At 36.1% G+C, this 22310-nt stretch overlaps 1 protein-coding gene across 2 annotated transcripts; it reads right to left on the bottom strand.

Moving 5' to 3' along the window:
* Window positions 1-291: 291 nt before the first annotated feature.
* MOB1A (MOB kinase activator 1A) lies at window positions 292-17067 on the bottom strand. Of its 2 annotated transcripts, XM_081265348.1 has the most exons (6): window positions 16580-17066; window positions 12542-12708; window positions 9503-9596; window positions 7814-7947; window positions 3191-3354; window positions 292-1207 (listed from the first exon to the last, which is right to left on the bottom strand). In XM_081265348.1, the coding sequence occupies exons 1-6, from the start codon at window positions 16591-16593 to the stop codon at window positions 1130-1132; spliced, it is 651 nt and encodes a 216-aa protein (XP_081121474.1). In that variant the 5' UTR covers window positions 16594-17066; the 3' UTR covers window positions 292-1129. The 2 variants fall into 2 exon arrangements, with proteins under 2 accessions (XP_081121474.1, XP_081121475.1); XM_081265349.1 differs by lacking the exons at window positions 292-1207; window positions 3191-3354 and adding an exon at window positions 6712-6791 and having other exon boundaries at window positions 16580-17067.
* Window positions 17068-22310: the final 5243 nt, after the last annotated feature.

The following is a 22310-nucleotide window of genomic DNA, read 5'->3' as shown; positions in this document are numbered from 1 at the left end:
AGTTTGTGTATTTCTATACTACTCTTAAAAGTACAGAAGTAACATTTTTAAGAAATAAAATAATAAAATACTCTGAGTACTTTCTACCACTCTCTGACCCAGAACTGCAAGGCCTCTGAAAAACAACATAAATGAACAGTGGCTGGGCTGGGGATGTGGCTCAAGCGGTAGCGCGCTCGCCTGGCATGCGTGCGGCCCGGGTTCGATCCTCAGCACCACATACAAACAAAGATGTTGTGCCCACCGAAAACTAAAAAAATAAAGATTAAAAAATTCTAAAAAAAAAAAAAAAAAAAAAATGAACAGTGGCTTTGAGACCTAAGTTTGCCAAATTTTTTTGGAAACTTTTTCTTAATCAAAAGCTATATATTAATTGATTTGAAAGAAGCATTTCAAAATAAAAACCTACAAGACCATCATTAGAATGTAAAAAAAATTATCTCTGATACACACACATTCCTAATAATTTAGGTAGATGTGAATACAATCCCAAATAAAGATTACAAAATAAAGTCACTTTAAAAATAACTTTGGTTACTCCCCATTCCACATATGCCATAAGAGATTTAAACTGTGATTGTGGATTTTGAAAAAATATATATTCTTATCTATAAAAACACTAGCATTCAAACTTGAAACTAAAGATTATCTAAAGTGACACAAAAGTTCTAAATGTTAAGGAAACTTAAAAATAACTTTCCTTTTTGTAAAATAAAAGCAGAATAAAACTGATCTGATTGTGTTATTAGGAAATTTGTTCTGGAAACTAATTAATAAATTATTGGTAAAAACTCTTACTATGTGTTATGTTGTCAACAGAAACTGATTCAATCATTTTGCTGAGCAAAAAAGAAAACTACAGGCTAGTAATTACATGTTACAACCAAGTATGACTCTGACAATAATGGGAATGGTCCCACAGTCCCTCTGATTTTGCTGTGTCCTTAAGGTCTCATTCTGAAACTATCAGGCCCACCTACCTTTGGGACAATTTTACCTGTAGACACAGAAAACAGGTATCTTTTTATCTTGTTTTCTTTAAGTTTGTATCACTAGTCTATAACAGATAACAATGAAATATCTCTAGCAGTAGATGAAGCAAGAGGGTAACTTTGTTTTGAAGAAACATTTATCTGTCTTTCGAGCCAAGCTTCTCAATTAATTCCTGAAGAGGTGCCAACTCACGCCTATCAATCAGATTAAACTCCTAAAAAGAGAAAAAAAAATAAAATTTAAAAATGGTCCTAAATTAAAACTCTTTTAATTTCTTATTTTTAGAGAAAGGATTCACAACCCTAGTTTTCTGAAATTCAAAAGAATTATCTAATGAGCTCTGTAAACATTTTAAAGCAATTATTTTTATTCTTTTTAAAAATACTAGTGTTTCTTGAAAAAACCCTAAAAGCCCCACAAATGTGATATTGTGATATATACTGGTCTTCCTCATGGCTGTTTTCCTGACATACAGCTCCTAACATCCTTGAAGTCTTCAGAGTGGCAAGAGTGTCTGTTTTGGGCACTAATGAGATGACTGGTAGCTGGGAGCCCTTGAAGAGTACCATGATGAGGCTGCTCACCAGAAAGATCAAGGCACGATTACTGTGTTTTGGGACTTTCATCCCACCCAACCATGGAGAGAAAAGAGCTGCTGAAGGATGAGTTAATCACTAATGGATGATGATGTAATTAATCACAGCCAAGTAATGCACTCCCCATGAAAACCCAAAAAGACAAAATTCAGAGAGCTTCTAGACAATAGATGAACACATGGAGGTTTCTGGAGGATGTTATGCCTGGAAAGGGTATGGTATTGAAGCTCATATCCCTTCTCCCAGGCCTCACACTTTGCATCTCTTCTCTCTGGCTATTCATCTGTATCCCTCAAAATATCCTTCATAATAAAATGATAAAGGTGTTTCCCTGAGTTCTGTGAACAACTCCTACAAATTAATGAAACTTAAGGAGAGTGTCCTGGGAACCCTGATTTATAGCTGCTCTATCAGAAATGATACCCACTACTTTATTTTTTTTTTTTTGGGGGGGGGGGGGGACAACCCACTACTTTTGACTGATGTCTGAAGTTGGGGGCAGGACTTGTGGGACTAAGCTCTGAAGTTGTGGGATCTCACACTATCTCCAGATAGTTAGTGTCAGAATTTAGTTGAGTTAGATTAGAGGACACTCAGCTGGTGTCTGCTGTAAAATGGACTGCCTGCTTAGTGTATATGGGGGAAAACCCATACATTAGATCTGTTGTGAGAGTAAAGTAGGAGTTATTCCCCGCCCCCATATTCTTTGCTAGAGGACTTATTAAATAACTGATTATAGCGATCATAGGTATGATCCTCCCTATGTCACATGTGTTTGTGTATAAACGATATTTATATACATATGTGTTTGTATGTATATGTGTGTGTGTGTGTGTGTGTGTGTGTATATATATATATATATAAAATACATATTTGAATTTACATAGAAATTACCTGAAAACTACAAACTGAACTTTTGATAGTGGCCACCTCTGGGGTAGAAGACTTTTTACTTTTACACCCAAACATTCACATGTAACAATCTTGGAAGAAAAGAAAGACTATGGTATGTTTTCCTTTGTGTTACACAAAGAATCAGAGTACACAATATCTACTGAAATGCTATTAGGCTTTCCTTCCATAAAATGATATCTAGACAGACATATTTACATTTTACATACAAAATTATACAGCTCTAAATTAGGCTAGAAGGAGTCCAATTCTTTGATCTTTTTTCAAACAATGTGAATTATTTTTATTTTTTAAAATTTTTATTAATTTATTTTTTATGTGGTGCTAAGGCTAGAACCCAGTGCCTCACATGTGCAACGCAAGTGCTCTACCACTGAGCTACAACCCGAGCCCCTTTTTTGATTTTTAAAAGTAATCATTCTAATTAAGTGCTCTACATGTCCCTCAATGATACACCCTAACCACAGACCTGGGGAAGCCAGAGGCAGAAGGCCCAATGGAAGTAATACCTTTTGATGCTGCTGTATAGATTAATAAAAACAATATGGGGAAAAAAAATAAAACAGAAGAGAAAACCTGCTTGTGCTTAGCTGCTCTACAATCTATAAATAAGGTACACTGGTCTATTAAGGTTACCAATCCAAACAAGTCCAAGTTGCATGACCCAGAAATCAATATGGTTCACTTACCTGAACAAAGAAAATAAAGTGCTTAAAGGAGGTGTTAAGGTGGGCCTCCTCTTGCAGCTGCATCACAGAATCAAAGTGCTGATGATAAATATGGGCATAAACCCTGAACAGACGCTTTAGAATGGTCTTTGCCACAGACATAAAGTTTTTGGGAAATGGGACACCTATAACCCAAAATACACATATATCAGTTTTTTATCTAATTGAATAGTAGCAAGTTTTGACAGTGCCATAAGCACCTGCAACATACATATACACTTACAAGCACACACAAGCTTATTTCTATATATTGAAAAGACAAAGTGAAAACTCCCAAGTCTAAGTATATTCCTCACAAACACTCTTTTCTGATTGCCTCAGAACAGCAGGCACAGGCATCAAATTATACAAGATTTTGCTGAATCAAAATTCAAATAAATAATTTTTTTGGGGGGGTTGGGGTACCAGGGATTGAACTCGGGGGCACTTGACCCAGCCCTATTTTTTATATTTTATTTAGAGACAGGGTCTCACTGAGTTGCTTAGTGCCTCAGTATTTGCTGAGAAGCTGGCTTTGAACTCATGATCCTCCTGTCTCAACCTCCCAAGCTATTGGGATTATAGGTGTGCATCACCATGCCCAGCTCAAATAAGCAATTTTACTGTTAGAGTTTAATATCAAAGTTTCTTCCTAAGATTAAATCCAACAGTATTTTAATTATAAATAGAGTATTGTTTTGTGATTTATAACTCTTAAGAAAAAGTACATGTATACTTTTTCTCTCTCAACTGGGACTGGAACTTTCCTACCCAAAGAGAAGTACAGGTACATTTTGAGTCATTAACATCCACATGTAAAAAGTATTTAATATTCCCAGGTACGGTGGCACACACCTGTAGTCCCAGCAGCTTGCGAGACTGAGACAGGAGAATCGAAATTTCAAAACCAGACTCAGCAAAAAGGCGGCGCTAAACAATTCAGTGAGACCCTGAGTTCAATCCACTATACCCCCACCCCCCAAAAAGGTATTTTATCTTCTGAATTACTTTGGAAAAGCCAGTTTTCATTTTCCTGTAGCTTAAAAGGTGGGTATGAACCCTGAAAAAAGGAAAGAGAACCTCCCTATTTTTCAAAGAAAATAAACACCAATTTAAATAGGTGGCTGTGTGTGTGTGTGTGGGGGGGGGTCTCTCTCTCTCAACAGTGGAGATAGGGTTGCAACTGGTTACATTTCTAACAATTCTTTTTTTTTTTTTTTTTTTGGTACTGGCATTGAGCCCAGGGGTGCTTAACCACTGAGCCACATTCCCACTCCTTTTTATATTTAACTGCAGACAGGGTCTTACTAAGTTGCTTAGGGCCTTGCTACATTACTTAGACTGACTTTGAACTTATGATCCTCTTGTCCCAGCCTCCCGGGCCACTGGGATTACAGGTGTGCATCACAGTGTCTAGCTCATTCCTACAAATTTTGGTTGACAAAATATTAAAATCTCTTAGAAAAACAGAGGCAGGAGAAAGAATACAATTTACACTGGCTACAGAGAATAAACACTAAGAAGGCATCTGCTTCCAAAACAACCAAGATGAGTTAGCCTTAAATGCCTGTTCCACAATACTATTCTTAAAATACCTCCTTTTTCCAACCCTTTAGAAAGCAAAGGCTTATTTAAACACTCTTTCCCTGCATTCTTTCTTTTATTCTTACTCCTTCACTGCTTGAAATCAAGTATATTTTGCAGATTTTTGTGGTTATTCCGCTCCCTCCCAAGTCTTGTCAAACTTGACTTTTCAAATATTACACCAGAGCTTATGTAAATGTTTCTGTGGGCAGGATCTTGTATTCAGGTATTAAAAAGGCAGATTTTAAAAATCAAATACCAGGCCTGGGATTGTGGCTCAGTGGTAGAATGCTTGCCTAGCATGTGCGAGGCTCTGGGTTCAATTCTTGGCACCACATAAAATAAATAAAATAAAGGTATTGTGTCCAACTACAACTAAAAAATAAAATATAAAAAAAATTTTATGGGGCTGGGGATGTGGCTCAAGCAGTAGCGCGCTCGCCTGGGATGCCTGCGGCCCGGGTTCGATCCTCAGCACCACATACCAACAAAGATGTTGTGTCTGCCGAGAACTAAAAAAATAAATATTAAAAAATTCTCTCTCTCTCTTTCTCCTCTCACTCTTTCTTTAAAAAAAAAAAAAAAAAAAAATTTAAAAAAATCAAATACCCGTTCATTCAAAATGTACAAATGGGAATTTTAATATTAATAACTTGAATATATTACTAAATATTATCAATAAACAGTTCTAATAAGAATAAATAATGAATAAAAGTTAAGTCATAACATAAGGGGGGATTCTAGACCATCAGAATGAATTAATTATCAAAGAATGGGAATCTCAGAAAAAAAGAATAAAGTAAAAAATGTTTTCTGTCTATAAGAGGGAAACCTTAGTGAGTAAAAAAGTAATTTGTTTTGATCCAAGTACTTTCCAAGTGGAATTTAACATATTTGAGCAAAGGCAGTATACAATAAAGAATCTGTGAGAAAGGAAGTAACAGAATGGAAAAAGTGACCACAGCAAACAGACCAAGTATAACAACTTGATATAAATTTTTCTCCTGAAAAAGCCTCTACTTAGATTGCAAAAAGGAATTCAACAATATGTTGCTCACAGATACTCAAATTGAAAATGACAAGGACTAATCTCCTCCTTGAATAATGATGCCAAAATCTTCATCAAAATACTAACAAGTAAGAAAAACTCTTCTAGCAGAAAAAGAAAAGAAGGGGTTGCAGGTATAGCTCACTGGCAGTGTGTGCTTTAGCATGCAAAAGGTTAGCATAAATAAATAAATAAATAAATAAGGAGAAAGTCTTATAGTCATCAATAGTAGATACAAGAGAAATTTCTGATTAAAAAAAAAAACTTACAACCATCCAGATTTTAAAACATTTTTATAATAGAAGTGAATCGATATTTCATTAATATGATTTAAAAAAAATCCATACCCCTTTAACAAGAAATTCCTGTTTACTGAGGAAATTCTACAGGTATTTCAATAAGTATAAGGAAACAAAATAAGGATGCTTTGCCATTGTCACTATAATTCAGCATTTTTCTGGAAGTCAGTGCAATTAGATAAGCATAAAACAAGAAGAATACATAGCAGAAGAGAAGAGTCCAAATTAACATCATCTTCATATGAGGTTATATACTTAAAAAAACTCAAGAGAACTGACCAAAAACTAATGGATACAAAGTTTGATGTTATAAAATTTATAGAAAAATCAACAGCTTTCTTACATATCAAATAATAATCAGAAACCAGATATCAATAAAAAGTATAAAATGCCTAGGAATAAATTTAAGAAACTTGAAGGATTAAATAAACTATAGAACTTTATAAGCAGATAAAAGACAAAAGTGAATAAAGAATGTTATCTTGTTGTTCTTGGCTAAGAAGACTCAGTATTGTAAAGAGAACAAGAATCCTTGTATTTATCTGTAAAAATTGGATGAAACCATAAGTAAAATCTAAGACAGTTTTTTACCTTAAGACAATGATTCTAAGTTCTTTGGAAGAACAAATATCGCAGAATAGCTGGGAATATTCTGAAAAAAAAAAAAAAAAGAGAAGGGAAGGGACACTAGTCCTAGAAGATGCTAAAAGATATATGACAAGGTGAATTAAAACAGTGGAATTTCCATAGCAAGAGATAAAAAGACCCTAAAAAATATGGCAATTTGTTGTGCACATGAGATAATCAAGAGAGAAAAGACATGCTATATATTCAAAAGTGATATTGGGACAAAGTGGCTAGCTATTGTGTTTGGAAAAAAATGAAGGCAGCATTCAGAAGAAAAAAATCCTGACCTAAGACTTACATGGAAAAACAAAAACACTAGATGAAAACATAAGTATTTTTTTTTCTTTTTTTAAAGAATTTGTTAAGGAATATCAATGGCAATTTTTTAAAATATTTATTTTTTAGGGCTGGGATTGTGGCTCAGTAGTACAGCGTTCGCCTAGCACGGACAGGACCCGGGTTCGATCCTTAGCACCACAGAAAAATAAAGGCATTATGTTGTGCCTATCTACACCTAAAAATATAATAAATAGTTTTTAAAAAAATATTTATTTTTTAGCTTTAGGTGGATACAATATCCTTATTTTATTTTTATGTGGTGCTGAGGATCGAACCCAGTGCCTCACTCATGCCAGGCGAGTGCATACTACTTGAGCCATATCCCCAGCCCCAACATAAGTGTTTTTTATAACCTGGAAGTAAGGAAAGCTTTTTCATCACTACTGAAATCCAAATCATAAAGGAAATGATTAATAGGTCAAAATAAATATAGGTGATCAATAAACAAAACAATGCTCAATCTCATCAATAGTTTTAAAATGCACATTAAAACAAATTCAAAAAAATTTGGTAAAGATTTTAAAATGGGTAAATAAACGTGTGATGAAGAAACAGACACAAACATAATGGAGGTACAATGATACAGTGAGAAAAACTTTTTGGAGAAAAAGATAGTAGTCTCTATTAAATTATTTTAAGGTAAAAAAGTGTTAAAAAGATTACATCTATCATTCAGAAAGAAAAATAAGTTTTACAATATTAACTCACCAATCTTAGAAGGAAAAAGAGTTTCATCATCAAGCTGATCCTGAACCCAAGTCATCAGATAGTCAATGTATTTTGGTGCAGAACATTTGATTGGCTTTTTAATATTAGTACCATCTGCCCAATGATATTCATATCTGGAAAGAAAAGTGTTTTACCCATAGTTTTCAAAACCATTAACAAATGTGTAACTTACAATCAAAGCAGGTCCACATTTTATCAATACACTATATGTAACTTTTAACAAATTACCTAAAGTTCTATTGAAGATATATTTTAAGTTCCCTATAGAATATTCTAAAATGTGACAACTATAACTGGAAGAAAAAAGGGAGACAATGTGGCAGCTGATGGATGTTTTATAGGACAGCTTTGGGAACTGCATTCCTGTCTAAGGAGAATAGTGCTAAGGACTGAGCAAGGAGGTGGTGGATCCACTACATTCTAAGATCCTTGGCCATAAATTATTATCACCAATGGAACCAAGATTATAAAATCCTGTTTCTTGGAGAATGTTAGAGAAATACCTTTTGGGCATGTATATTTTCTCCCTTCACCTTTGCTAAGCTAGAACAATTAACAAGATTTATGCAAAACTGTATAAACTATTTAAGCTACAGAGAAGTTTAAAATTCTTATTTTGTATTTGGTACCAGGGACTGAACTCAAGAACACTAAACCATTGAGTCACTTCTCCAGACCTTTTTATTTTTTGAGACAGGGTCTTGCTAAGTTGCTTAGGGCTTCCCTAAGTTGCTGAACCTGGCTTTAAACTCACAATCCTCCTGCCTCAACCTCCAGAGTTGCTGGGATTACAGATGTGTGCCACCATGTTGGCTCTATTTTAACTTCTTTTAAAGTTTAAGGATTAAAACTTATAACATAAAATAACAATATCCCTTCCAAAATACAGCAATAAAAATAGGACTGGAAAACACAAATACAACAAAAATATTAATCTCATCACACCCTCACTTACAATGTAAGTAAGAAAGAGTTCTACTCTAAAATTTTTCTTGAAAATTATTACAGTCAAAATAGTTTTCAACCTAGCATCTTTTTTATTAAATTGTATTCATTTTGTTAATACTAAATAAGCAAAGTAAAAAAAATCAAATATTAAAAAGTCAACTAAAGGGCTGGGGTTATGGCTCGGTGATAGAGCGCTTGCCTAGCATGCGTGAAGCACTGGGTTCAAATCTCAGCACTACATATAAATAAATAAAATAAAGGCCCATATAAAGGTCCTAAAAAATATTTTTTAAAAAGTCAACTAAAAACTCTTTAAGAAATTTATTTAAAAACTAGCAAGAGGAATGGTAAATGTTAATCTGTTAATCAAATTGAAAAAACAGAACCTTTGTACTTTTGTGATGCAAGATAAACTTATGTCAAATTTCTATACTTTTATTCAGACTCACTATGATATATATAAATCAAACACTGAGAAATCACATATCAAAATATTTAATATTAACAGTTACACACTGGTAAAGCACCAGTGCAATCCCCAGCATCACAAAAACAAAGCAACCATAGCTATAGTAGGTGAGTATTCAAGAACTAATAAAATTGAATTACCTTTACATAAGCAAACAAGGATAAACAAAAAGTCTTTATTATTTAACTTATATATCAATTTGTGAGAAAGCAAGATAATCCAAACACCTATATAATAGGCTGTATATGCACCTGGGACCTGCAGACATGACTGGACAGCTTGCTTCAGTGCAGAATTCTGTAATAGTTCCATACAACATGTTAATCTGATTGAAGAAATCCACAGCTGCGGAGAGAATGGCAGAACTGTGTTAAATATCTGTATAAACACAACAAAAATGTCAGACCTATCAGTTGAGGGCCAAGTGGATGATTTTTTTTTTTTTTTTTTTTTTTTTGAGATGGGGGTCTCTGTATTGCTCAGATTGGTGCCAAACTCCCTGGCTCAAATGATCCTCCTGCCTCAGCCTCCTGAATAACTAGGACTATAAGCACCTGCCACCATATCTGACTCTAAGTTAACTTTTAATATACTAAACTTCTAACCAGCATTTAGAAAAGCAAAATACTAGAGATAAAACTTTAACTTAATTGTTAATATTACACATCATTAGAATAGATAATTTGGTTATATCCAAGGGAATGAAAAATCCATAGCTTATTAATCGGACCAAGACAGTATGATTTGTTAGGAAAGAGGAAAAAAAAAAAGGTGCTATGAAATATACTGTGAGTAGATATATTAGCTATATCAACAAACACTTAAAATATCTAATTCAGCATAAATATGTGAAGCCTCCAGCATATTGAGAACATAAAAATCCCTTGCCCTGGGGTCTCCATCTAACAGAAGGGACAAAATTAAAAGAAATGAACAATACAAAAATACAAAAAGGTAAGACCCGAAGGTCAAGAGTAAGTCCAAGTATTACTGGGAAAAAAGTCTATCTAAAAGGAACTAATTAAAAAATAAATAAATAAATAAAAAGAAAACTTATCTACAGAGAAACTTGCACAGGTATTCTTTACAGCAGAATTACTCATAACTGCCTAAACGTGGAAGTAACTGGTATATTCTTCAGTAGGTGACTGATAAATCTAGAAAATGGAAGATTCAGGGCTAAAAATATTAGGGCTAAAAACCAAAAGACATGAAGAAACTTAAATAAATATTACTAAGTAGAAGAAGCCATTCTGAAGAGGCTTCACACTGTAGAATTCTAACTATATGACATTCTGGAAAAGGTTAAACTGTGAAGACAGTAAAAATGATAAGGAGACAGAAAAAAAAAAAAAAAAAGATCAGTGACTGCCAGAAGATTTGTGGAAGGAGAGATTAATAGGCAAAACACAGAAATTTTTTAGGCAGTGAAAACACTTTGTGATGATACTATAATGTTATATATCATTATAAATTTATCCAAACCTGTAAAACTCTACTATAAACTAGGAAGTTGGAGCCAGGCATGGTGGTACTCGCCTGTAATCCCAGCAGCTCTAGAAGGTGAGACAGGAGAGGAGAATCCCAAGTTCAAAGTCAGCCTCAGCAATGGCAAGGCTCTAAGCAACTCAGTGAGACCCTGACTCTAAATAAAATACAAAATAGGGCTGGGGATGTGGCTCAGTGGTCAAGTAACCATGAGTTCAATCCCCAGTACCACCACCACCACCAACAAAATAAACTAGGAAGTTGGATGATTAAAAAAAAAGGACTAGATTCTATGGATATATCACTACCTATCAAGTAGTCTACCATACAACAAATAATAACAAAAATCAAATCTGGATTTGATTAAGATCCCAAATCTGCAATAACATGGTAACTGTTAGCTATACATGGCTACTTACATTAAAATTTATTTAAATTAAATTAAAATTTCAGTTCCTTAGTCACACTAGCTACATTTGAAGGTATAGAACATTCTCATCTTTACAGAAAAGTTCTATTGGACAGAGCTGCTTCAGATCTAACAATGAATATGGGAGATAAAAGGAGGGACAGCACAATAGACACTTTGGGGATCCAATTAGCAGAATTAATACTCTGGAACATAAACAATGTGGTTTCTTCAACAATGAAGAAAGCAGGGGAAAAGGACTGCAATGAGGAGAAACCTGGATTAAGAGATTCAAGAAACACAGAGGTTTTTCCTGGATCCTAATTTAAATCAAGCTTAAATTAAAAAAAAATAATAATAAAAATTGCTGGGTGAGGTGGCACACACCTGTAATCCCAGCAGCTCGGAGGGCTACACAGGATGATCACAAGTTCAAAGCCAGCCTCAGCAACTTGGCAAGATCCTGTCTCTAAATAAAATATTAAAAGGGCTGGGGATGTGACTCAGTGGTTAAGTGCCCCGGGTTCAATCCCCAATATTAAAAAAAAAAAAAAAAAAAAAAAAATATATATATATATATATATATATATATATATATATATAGGATAGTCAGTGAAATGTGAACACTGACAATTAAAACATTAAAGAATGACAGTACTATCATTATTTTTAAAAGGAGTTCTTTCTTGTCTTTAGAGATACATCTGAAGTATTTATAGATGAAATAATATGTTGGAGATTTTTTTTTTCAAAATACGGGGGATATAGAAGCACAAATTGGCTACAAATTGATATATGCTGAAGCTGGATATCTATGTTTGAAATTTTCTATTAAAAAGTTCTCAGAACTAAGAGGCACTCTAACCTCAGCACATCAGTCCATGCCATGACATCATTCTCTTGAACTCAGAGTGACCCTTTGGCACATGGATCCGTGGATTTTCTCTCTCAATTTCCTTTGACTATTCCTAAGTCATAAATCAATTGATTGCCCATAGAAACTGCAATCAATTTTTCTGTATGTATAGGCAAATGAGTACTACTAGGAGTGCAGGCAAAACGGCCCAGATGGATTCCTTAGAAACTCATGGTCCATGATAGAATTCATGTATGTATTAATCTTTTACTTGACCTTACTCAGCTCTTCATGGTATTCTCCTTAGGAATTACCTCAAAGCATTTCATTTTTTTTTTTTTTAACTCACGTTACTCTACTCAATCACACAAGCCACAATTACGTATTCTGAAGAACACAGCTTTGAATGTATTCGTGCTTATGTTTCCTTACAGATACTATATTATAAAAGGTATGCCTATAAAAGAAAACTCATTAACAAGATTTTAGCAAGATCTTTCCAAAAACCAATGAAGTTAAGTATTGTTAAAAACTTACTATTAACAGCAATCCACTCATTGAGATCTTCTCCCTCTGGCAACATAACAGCCTGTCTCAGATTCCCACTTCCTAGAGTTGCTTCTGCGTGTTTTAAGAGTTCATACTGGTGAGAGCCTTCAGGAATATTCTTCTTTGGTTTGAATGTTTTAGAAGAACGGCTACTGCTGTTGGATCAAAAGTAAAAATGTATGAGTTTTTAATACTAAAAGCAGAACGGCACAATTTTAGGCATATAAATCACTGTGTAAAATGAGAAAAAAAAATTCCTAAGGCAAGTATGATGGCAATGCTATAACCCTAGCCACTCAGGAGGCTAAGGTAAGAGTATCGCAAGATTCAGGTCAGCCTCAGCAACTTAGCAAGGCCCTAAGCAACTCAGTGAGACCCTGTCTCTAAATGAAATATAAAGAAGGACTAGACATGTGGCTCAGTGGTTAAGCACCCTGGGTTCAATTCCCAGTACCAAAAAAGAAAAAATTCCTTGGAAAAGGACAGGATGGAAGGGATTTGATGACCACAATAAAAAGAATGTTTTAGGGATGGGATGTAGCTTAATGGTAGACTGCCTGCCTAACATGCACAAGGCACTGATTTTAATTACTAGCACCCCCTCAAAAAAAAAAAAAAGGTTTATATTTTTTTACTCATGAAAACAGAATAGCACAATTTTACAAATAAGGCAATTTTGTTGGAATGAAAACCTACTATAAAGGATACTTTAACCAAAGAAAATACTTGGATTCTAGTCCTTGATCTGCCACTGGCTCTGTGACTACCTGAGAATCCTAACCTTTTGACCTAATTTCCACCTGCAGAAAATAGTGAAGAGAGGGAGTTAGCTCTGAAGTTCTCCGTTTCAGAATCCAGTTTTCTACATTGAAATATTTGAGATGCTATCAAAGGAAACCACAGAAAAAGAAACAAACAATCTGAAGTTATAGCAGGGAAAATAAATGAGACAGATGTAACTTGTTATGGGGGAAGTTTTTACTCCTATTTTATACCATCCACAATGTCCTCCTAAAATGAAACAAAACCTAGAAATCTTAAAGAAAAAAATGGACCGATTTTAAATCAGAACAATTAGAACTTCCATAGAAGAGCAAAAAGACAGGCAACAACAACAAAAAAGTACTGGCAACATATTTATACAAGATTAAGTGAATAAAGGACTTCTAGAATTTGTTAAGGAACCTTTTAGAAAAAATGGGCTAAGGAGACAAAAAAGGCAATTTAGAAGTACAATGATCAATAAACATGTGAAGAAAAATTGTTCAATTTAAGTAAGATACATTTTTTTCCTAGTCTGAGTGTCAAAAGTTAAAATGATTATATATATAAGTACAGAGAAATGAGTATCTTAACATTCTATCACTGGAAGTGCAAAGTGAATAACATTTTAGTAGGGTTATATGGCAGTACCTTCTAACACTTTTTGAAAAGCTCCCCAATCAATCCATTCCACTTTTAGGTAACTCTGCTAGATGTGGATAAGGATTTGTAGATAAGGATTTCCAAGATGATGATGATGATGATAATGATTATTTTGGTACTGGGAATTGAACCCAGGGACGCTTAACCTCTGAACCACATCCCCAGCCCTTTTTATATTTTATTGTGAGATAGGGTCTTGCTAGTGGCTTAGGGCTTTGCTAAATTGTTGCAGCTGGTTTTGAACTCACAATCCTCCTGCCTCAGCCTCCCAAGCCCCTGGGATTACAGGTGTGCACCACTGTGCCCAGCTCCAAGATTATTTTTAATAGTGAAAAACATGGAGGGGATTTAGGGGTACACACCTGGTTCAATCCCTAGTGTCCAAAAAAAAAAAAAGTGAAAAAACTGAAAATGATCCTAAAGTTTACCAGTAAATGAATAAACTAACTATAGTACTGTAGTAAAGAAGATGACAGTGGGCTGGGATTGTGGCTCAGCGGTAGAGCACTCGCCTAGCACAGACGGGACCTGGGTTCGATCCTTAGCACCACATAAAAATAAAGGCATTGTGTGTGTCCATCTATACCTAAAAAATAAATAAATAATTTTTAAAAAAAAGAAGACGACAGAATGCATATGTCATACATATGTTCACATGAAAGATTCAAAACATGGCTAACACATTACAGAACCAAATGTATAGCAGAAGCCCAATCTGTTAATGCATAGAGTATCAAAGCAATACATGTTAAAACTGGTAATTATTTCTAGGAAGGGTAAGGAAATAAACAGTAGACTTTCACTTTACCTGAAGATTCTGAATTTTAAACAAGAGTGTAAGAAGTAAAAAAGCCAGGCATGGGGGCACATAAACCCAGGTTAGCCTGGCAACTTAGTGAGACCTTGTCTCAAAATAAAATAAAAAGGGCTGGGGATGTAGCTCAGTGGTAGAGCATTTGTCTAGCATGTGCAAAATCCTATGTTCAATACCTCATACCACCACCACCAAAAAGAAAAAGAAGAAAAAAAGAATTGTGAAAACAGTAAAAATCAAATATAGATAAAGATTTTATTAATATGATAAAGAACTACATTTAAGAGGGAGTATTAAATTAGAAGGACCAGCCCTTTACACACAGAAATAAGCTGTTAATGACCAAATCTAGAAAACTAACATGAAATAATTTCTCAAGATTCAATATAATCTTCGTCTAACTCAAGACTGTTGCACTTCAAATTATACCACCAAGACAGTGAAAATGATCCACAGGATAGAAGAAAATACTTGCAAATCACAGATGTGGTAAGAAGTTTTTATCCAAAATTTATAAAGAACTCTTACACCTTAAAAACGACAATCGGATAAAGGGTATGAATAGACTTTACACAAAAAAGAAGCTCAATATTATTAGTCATTAGAGGAATGCAAATAAAATCAGGAGATCCCACTTTATATTCAGATGGCTATAATCAAAATGACAACTAACTAGTGCTAAAGAGGGTGTGGGGAAATTGAAACCTCCTCACAGTGCTGATGGGAATGTAAAATGCTGTATATTTGGCAGTTCCTCAAGAAAATAAACCCAGATGTAACATATAAACCAGCAATTCCACTCCTGGGTATATACCCAAGACGGGGTAGCCACACAAAAACATGTTCATAGCAGCATTCATGAATAGCCAAAATGTGTAAATAACTCAAGTGTCCATCAACAAGCAAAATACTAGAAAGAATCTAAAATTTCTCACATTAAAGAAGGGGTAAAAAATAAATAAATAAAAATAAAGAAGGGGTAAACTCTGGTTATGAAACACTGTATTTCAATAAAATTTAAAATGCCAAACAAGTGGATCATGTTTATCACTAAAATGATTATTTAAGCATACAGCTGAGCAATACTGTATGAGAGAGAACGACCTAAGAATAAGATGCTATAGAGCAAGGCTTCTCAAATCTCAATGTGCATAAAAATCAGAGAACTTAAAAATTGTCCATTTAAGCCTCGTTTGGGCCCAAGCTTTCTTTCTAAAATGAGATTCTACTGAGGCCAAGAGTAGTTAAAAAGTCATAAAATCAGTAAGTGGGCAGAATCGAAAGTGGACAGGAGAGTCTGGCTGCAAGGCCCACATCTTACTTCCAGCTTTCTCCAACTATGATACTACACATTTTCCTGTGGCAGCATTTTTCCATGGGGGTAATTTAATACTGACAATAACGAAACCAGACATATGATAGAGTAAAAAGCTAAGTCAGCAAGAATCGTCACTAGAGTTTGAGACTGCAGAGAAACTGGGAACCCCGGGCAAGGCCAGGCCTTCAGAACGCCTCCCCGCCCTCGGGGGTGCTCGGGCGGAAAAGTTTGAAGGCTCTGCCGGCCTCGGGGCCTTTCAGCGCCCCAACCTCAAGCTCAGCTTCCTTTGCCTCGACCTTCATCTCCGTCAGGCCCTCCCTACTGTCGGCCACCCCGGTGGACTCGAGGAGGGGCAGAGTGGACGCCAGCTACCCGACCCTGATCCTGGGCCGGGTCATCATCTCGGGACCCTGTAGGCCGTCCCCGACCTCCGCCCTCAGCCTGGCGCCCTCCGCGGGGCCCTACTTACAAGAGGAAGCTCATCTTCGGTCCTAGGAGATCAGGGGAGGGGCCGCTGGCCCCCGCCCCGTCAGGATTCGGAACTGGCGCGGGAACCGAGAGGAAGAGAACGGTCCTCTGATCGCGGACAGCGGAAGGAGGGCAGCAGGGTCTCCGAGCTCGGGTTTTAGAGGCTGCAGGCCTGAGTGAACCGCGGCGTCTGGCTCCCCCGCCTCCCCCACCTCACAGATCCGAAATGCGGAACCAGCAAAATCTCGCGAGCCAAGCCTTCGCCCCGCCCCTCAGAAAGGGACTTGACATCCGTTTCATCCCGCCCCGCTCTTACAGATAAGCCAATCAGCGTTCTGAATGTCGGGACTTCCCTCTCTTGGAGGCGTGGCGAGGGAACGCGGTGGTCCGGAAGAGGGGCTGGCTTTGCACTTGCTGGAGCTTGGTGTTGCTGTGTTTCATCCTTATTACCCCGGTAGCCGAAGCGCTGTTATGAGCAATATACACCACTGCAATTGTTTAAAAAATTTAAACTAATTTTTTAATAGAGATACATTTACATAGAATAAAATTCTCCCCTTCAAAATGTACATCTCATTGCAGTTTTTTTTTTTTTTTTGGGTGTATGTATTCAGATTTGTGCAACCATCATCACTTTATCTAGTTCTAAGAGCGTTTTCATTCCTTACCATTCCCTGTCGCTCCCAACTCCTGGCAACCAATAGTCTACTTTTTTAAAATTTTATTTTATTTATTTATTTTTTTATTTTTAGTTGTAGTTGGACACACTACCCTTGTTTTATTTATTTACTTTTTATGTGGTGCTTAGTATCAAACCCAGCGCCTCGCGCATGCTAGGCGAGCGCTCTACCGCTGAGCTACAACCCCAGCCCCTCTACTTTCTATTTCTATGAATTTTCTTATTCTGGACATTTCATATAAATAGAATCATTCAGTAAGTAATCTTTTGTGACTGGCTTCAGCATAATAAGATTCACGCCTCTAGCATATTTGAGGACTTCATTTCTTTTACAAAATGAATAAAATTCCATTGTGGAACACAGCAAATTTTGTTTATCCATTCATCTATTGATGGACAAATTTGGGTTGTTTTTTCATTTTTCAATCATTATGATTAATGCTGTGAACATCCAGGTACAGGTTTTTAATGTGGGTGAAGGATTCAATAACACCAAGTGACCACTAACACACACCATAGTGGAATGAAGAACACAAGGAAAAGGGAAATTGTGGGAGACTAGAGAAATACCTCAGCAAATGGTTGTGCAGGAGGTCTGGTGTAAATAAGATTGTCCCATGTACCTGTTACCATGATTTTCATGTTTATTTTATTTCATTGAAATATTACCTGTTATGTTGAATTAATTTTTTTATTGTGTTGAATTTTGTAGTTTATAATTTAAAACATGATTTGATATACCTGAATAGAAGCTATATACCTAAGGGTGCAGACTCATACTTTTTTTCATGACTTATATTCCCTAAGTAATACAATTATCATAAAAACATCATGAGAAAAAAGGATTCAAGAATGTTTTTTCACCTTTTGGTGGGATTGTTTTTTAAGCCAAAAAATTATTAAATCAATGAAAGATCAGCAATTTATTAGATAAAGCTTTTAATATTGTTAGATTTATAGAGGAAAAGAGATAATCTTCAGGATTAGGTGAAAATCCCAGGTCAATATTTGACTGATATCAGTATAGTCCCCTTAGGAATAAAAAAATAAGATTTCCTGGTGAGAGAAGCAAGTGGAGAAAGAGAAATTGCTGATTGCTAATTGCTTCAGGGCAATTTGTTTTCCACTAGACAGGGGCTATCCAAAGACTGGAGAAGTTTTTTTTTTTTTTTTTTAATTCCCTCCTTATCTCAGCTGAACAGAGAGATCACTGCACACCATCTGCTTATAGCAGATGCTGAAAACAAAAGCTAAATGGCAAATTATAAAGACACCAGTCCCTCCTCTCTTGAACCTCTCCCCCCTCCCCCCCCATTCATCCCCTTTCCAGCTTCCTTGGACAGGATTTGCAACCTTGCATTTTCATTCTGTGTAAGTGTGCTGCCTCATCATTTGCAAACCTCCAGCTTTACACTATCAACTAAATCCACTTTGGTCACAGAGGGTTCCTGCTTCTCCTATCCAGTTGGTGCTTTCAGAATTCATCTTTTAGCCTCAGTCACAGGTAAGTATAAAAGGACAGTAAAACTGCTAAGATGTCCCTGCCCATTATGTTGGGACTCAGGTTGTAGACTATGAAAGAGAAATCCAATTTATCAGACATCAAAAACTCACTCGAGCAAAAAAGCCACATGAAGGTTTCCACTCTGAAAATGGTTAAGCCTGAAGTCAGACTGTGGTGTTAGCCATATTCATTGCTAAAAAAATATTTGGCCTCTGTCTTCCTGTTATATTCAGTTGGAGAATACAGATATTAATCAAATGATTATACCAGTAGATGATATGTAATTACAGTTGTAGAAACTGAAAAGTGGGGTTGGGGATGTGGTTTGAGCGGTAGCGCCCTCGCCTGGCATGCGTGCGGCCCGGGTTCGATCCTCAGCACCACATACCAACAAAGATGTTGTGTCCTCCGAGAACTAAAAAATAAATATTAAAAAAAATTCTCTCTCTCTGTCTCTCACTCTCTCTTAAAAAAAAAGAATCTCTCTAGTCAAATTCTTTAAAAAAAAAAAAGAAACTGAAAAGCATTGAATGCATTAAGAATATTAAAATAATGTGACAGGAAGGACCAAAGAGAGACTGGGGAGTTTGAATGCCATTTAAACTAAGTCCCCAGAGGATGAGTTAGCTGATCCAAAGAAGAAGTGGGGTTCTGTTCAGAATCAACAAAGTATGCAAAGGCTTTGAAGCAGTCAGGAGTTTGCTGTGATCAAGGAACTGAAAGAAGCCAGTGTGATAAGAATGTGACTGTCAAGGGGGAACGTGAAGTGAAATGAAAGCAGTCACCAAGAATCTTAGCCTGTTTGAAGCCAGGTGGCCACCCTTGAAAGGTGTTCAGAAGGACAATGCTGTATACTCTTTTAAAAGCCAAAACAGATAAGAGGTTATCGTATTTGTCTGAGTGGAGATGTAGTTGACCAGGAATAGGTCAGTGGGGAGAGCTGTAGATGAAATTGAGAGATGTTTTGGAGAGAAATTATACAAGTCCCAGTGAAGAACTAGATGTGGCGGTCTAGAGGTCAAACTTTTAGGTCAGATAGTCTGGGGGTGCAGCCTTGAGGGGATGAGTAACAGTGCTTCTAGGAATCAGGGAGGAATGTGACCACTTTATAAAAGGACATGATGTGCTCTGTTGGGTCTGAGGGAAGAAAGCAGGCAGGAAGACTGATTGGGATTGGGTATAGAAGAGACTGAGCACCTCATCCCACAGAACTTGATCTAAAAATTGTCGTATAAAGTCTTTTTTTATTTCACAAATCGTATTTCAATATAATACTGTGGGAACACAGAAACAAGTCTTTTTTGTTAAGCATGTTAAACACCTATAATGATGTTCACATATAATTTCACTCTTGAGAGTTCACAGTTTTGGCAAAGAGAATTCTCAAAATTTTAAGAGGGCTGGGCTTTTTGAAACTGGGCATGCCTATTTCCTTTCCTTCTTTACAGTTATAAGCCCAAGTAGCCAACCATAAGGTACTTCCATATGGAGTTTTCTGGGGACAGTTTCTGGGAATCATTGTACCTAGTCATATAACCTGTAGGCCATGCTCCAGACTATACGACCTCCCACATCCATTGTCTTGTCTTCTCAGCACCATATTCTTTTTCTTAGTCTTTTTTCTTGTTCACTGTATGTCTGCCTATGCTAAGCCCCAGGAGGTCAGAAACATCACTTTTTTTTTTTTTAGAGAGAGAGAGAGAGAGAGAGAGAGAGAGAGAGAGAGAGAGAGAATTTTTTAATCTTTATTTTTTAGTTTTCAGCGGGCACAACATCTTTGTTTGTATGTGGTGCTGAGAATCGAACCCGGGCCGCACGCATGCCAGGTGAGCGCGCTACCACTTGAGCCACATCCCCAGCCCAACATCACTTTTTTTTAAAGTTTGAAATAATTTCAGACATAGAAAAGTGTCAGGAAAAGTTCAAAGGCATATTGGCATACTCTTCCTTCAGATCCCCCAACTGTTACTATCTTACATTTGCCATTTGTTTGATCAGTTTCTCTTTATGTATACACATTGCTATGGACTGAATTGTGTCCCCACTAAAATTCAGTGTTGAAACTTTATCGTGTATGTGTGTGTTGGGGGGTGCTGACCACTGAACCCAGGTCCTTGTACATACAAGGCAAGCATTCTATGAACTGAGCTATATCCCCAGCCCCAAAACCTTATCCTTAGAGTGTGACTATATGTGGAGATAGAGCCTTAAACAATAATTAAATTAAAATGAGGGCATTAGGTTGGGCTCTAATACAATCTGACTATAAGTGTCTAATACAATCTGACTATAAGTGCCCTTATAAGAAGAGGATATTTAAAAAAAATAAATATATATATATATACACACACATATATATATATATATATTTTATACACACATACACACACATATATATGCATATTTACTTATTTAATTATTTTTGGGTACTGGGAATTGAACTCAGAAGTGCTTTACCTCTGAGCCACATATCTAGCTCTTTTTATTTTTTATTCTGAGACAAGGTCTCACTAAGTTGCTTAGGAGGCTGGCCTTAAACTTGCAGTCCTCTTGCTTCAGCCTCCTGAGCACCTGGGATTACAGGTGTGTACCACTGCAACTGGTATGTGTGTGTGTGTGCATATGTGTGTATATATATATATATATACACACATATGCACACACAAAAGTATGAAGAGGGAGAGGGAGAGGGAGAAAGATAGAAAAAGGAGCACCCTAACAAACATACTTATATACATACCCTTATTTTAATTACATATCCTTATTTTTTCTGGACCATTTGAAAGTAAGTTGTCCTTTTATCTCTATAGGCAAGTAGTGCGCATTCTCCTATATGTCACAATATGATTAGCTAAATCAGGAAATTAACATTGTTACAATGCTAGTAACTAATTATAGACTTTATTCACATTTTGACAATTGTCCTATAATGCCATTTATAGCAAAAGAGAAAAAAGAAGAGAAACAAAAATATTAGAGGGTCCAGAACCCATTCCAGACTCACATATCGCATTTAGTTGTCATAACTAAACTCTTTTAATCTAGAACATTTCCTCATTCTTTGTTTTTCATGGTCTTGGCATTTTTGAATAGTACAAATGTTTTATCTTGTAGAGTGTCTCAATTTGGGCTTGTCTGATATTTCCTCATGATTAGATTAAAACCTTATAGCATGTTACCAATTTCAGGAATATGTTTTTTCCCCCACATTTAGGAATATGTTTTATTTTTGTTTTTGTTTTGGTACCAGAGATTGAACCCAGGGGTTCTTAACCACTGAGATACATCCCCAACCCTTTTTATTTTTTTATATTTGACACAGGGTCTTGCTAAGTTGCTTAGGGCCTCCCTAAGTTGCTGAGGCTGGCTTTGAACTTGCTATCCTCCTGCCTCAGCCTCTGGAACAGCTGGGCTTAGAGGTGTGCACCACCTTGCCTGGCTAGGACTATGTTTTTGTTCTTGAACAGTTTTTACATTGCAGGTCTGTGATCTTTCTTCTCAATGTAAAAATGAGAAATCTGTAACACTTTATAGGAGACTTATAGTTTT

The sequence above is a fragment of the Spermophilus citellus genome (assembly GCF_964194105.1).
Source record: "Spermophilus citellus genome assembly, chromosome: 13".
Taxonomy (NCBI): Eukaryota; Metazoa; Chordata; class Mammalia; order Rodentia; family Sciuridae; genus Spermophilus; species Spermophilus citellus.
The sequence above is the reverse complement of the archived record's forward strand: the minus strand, read 5'-3'. Positions and strand labels throughout refer to the sequence as shown.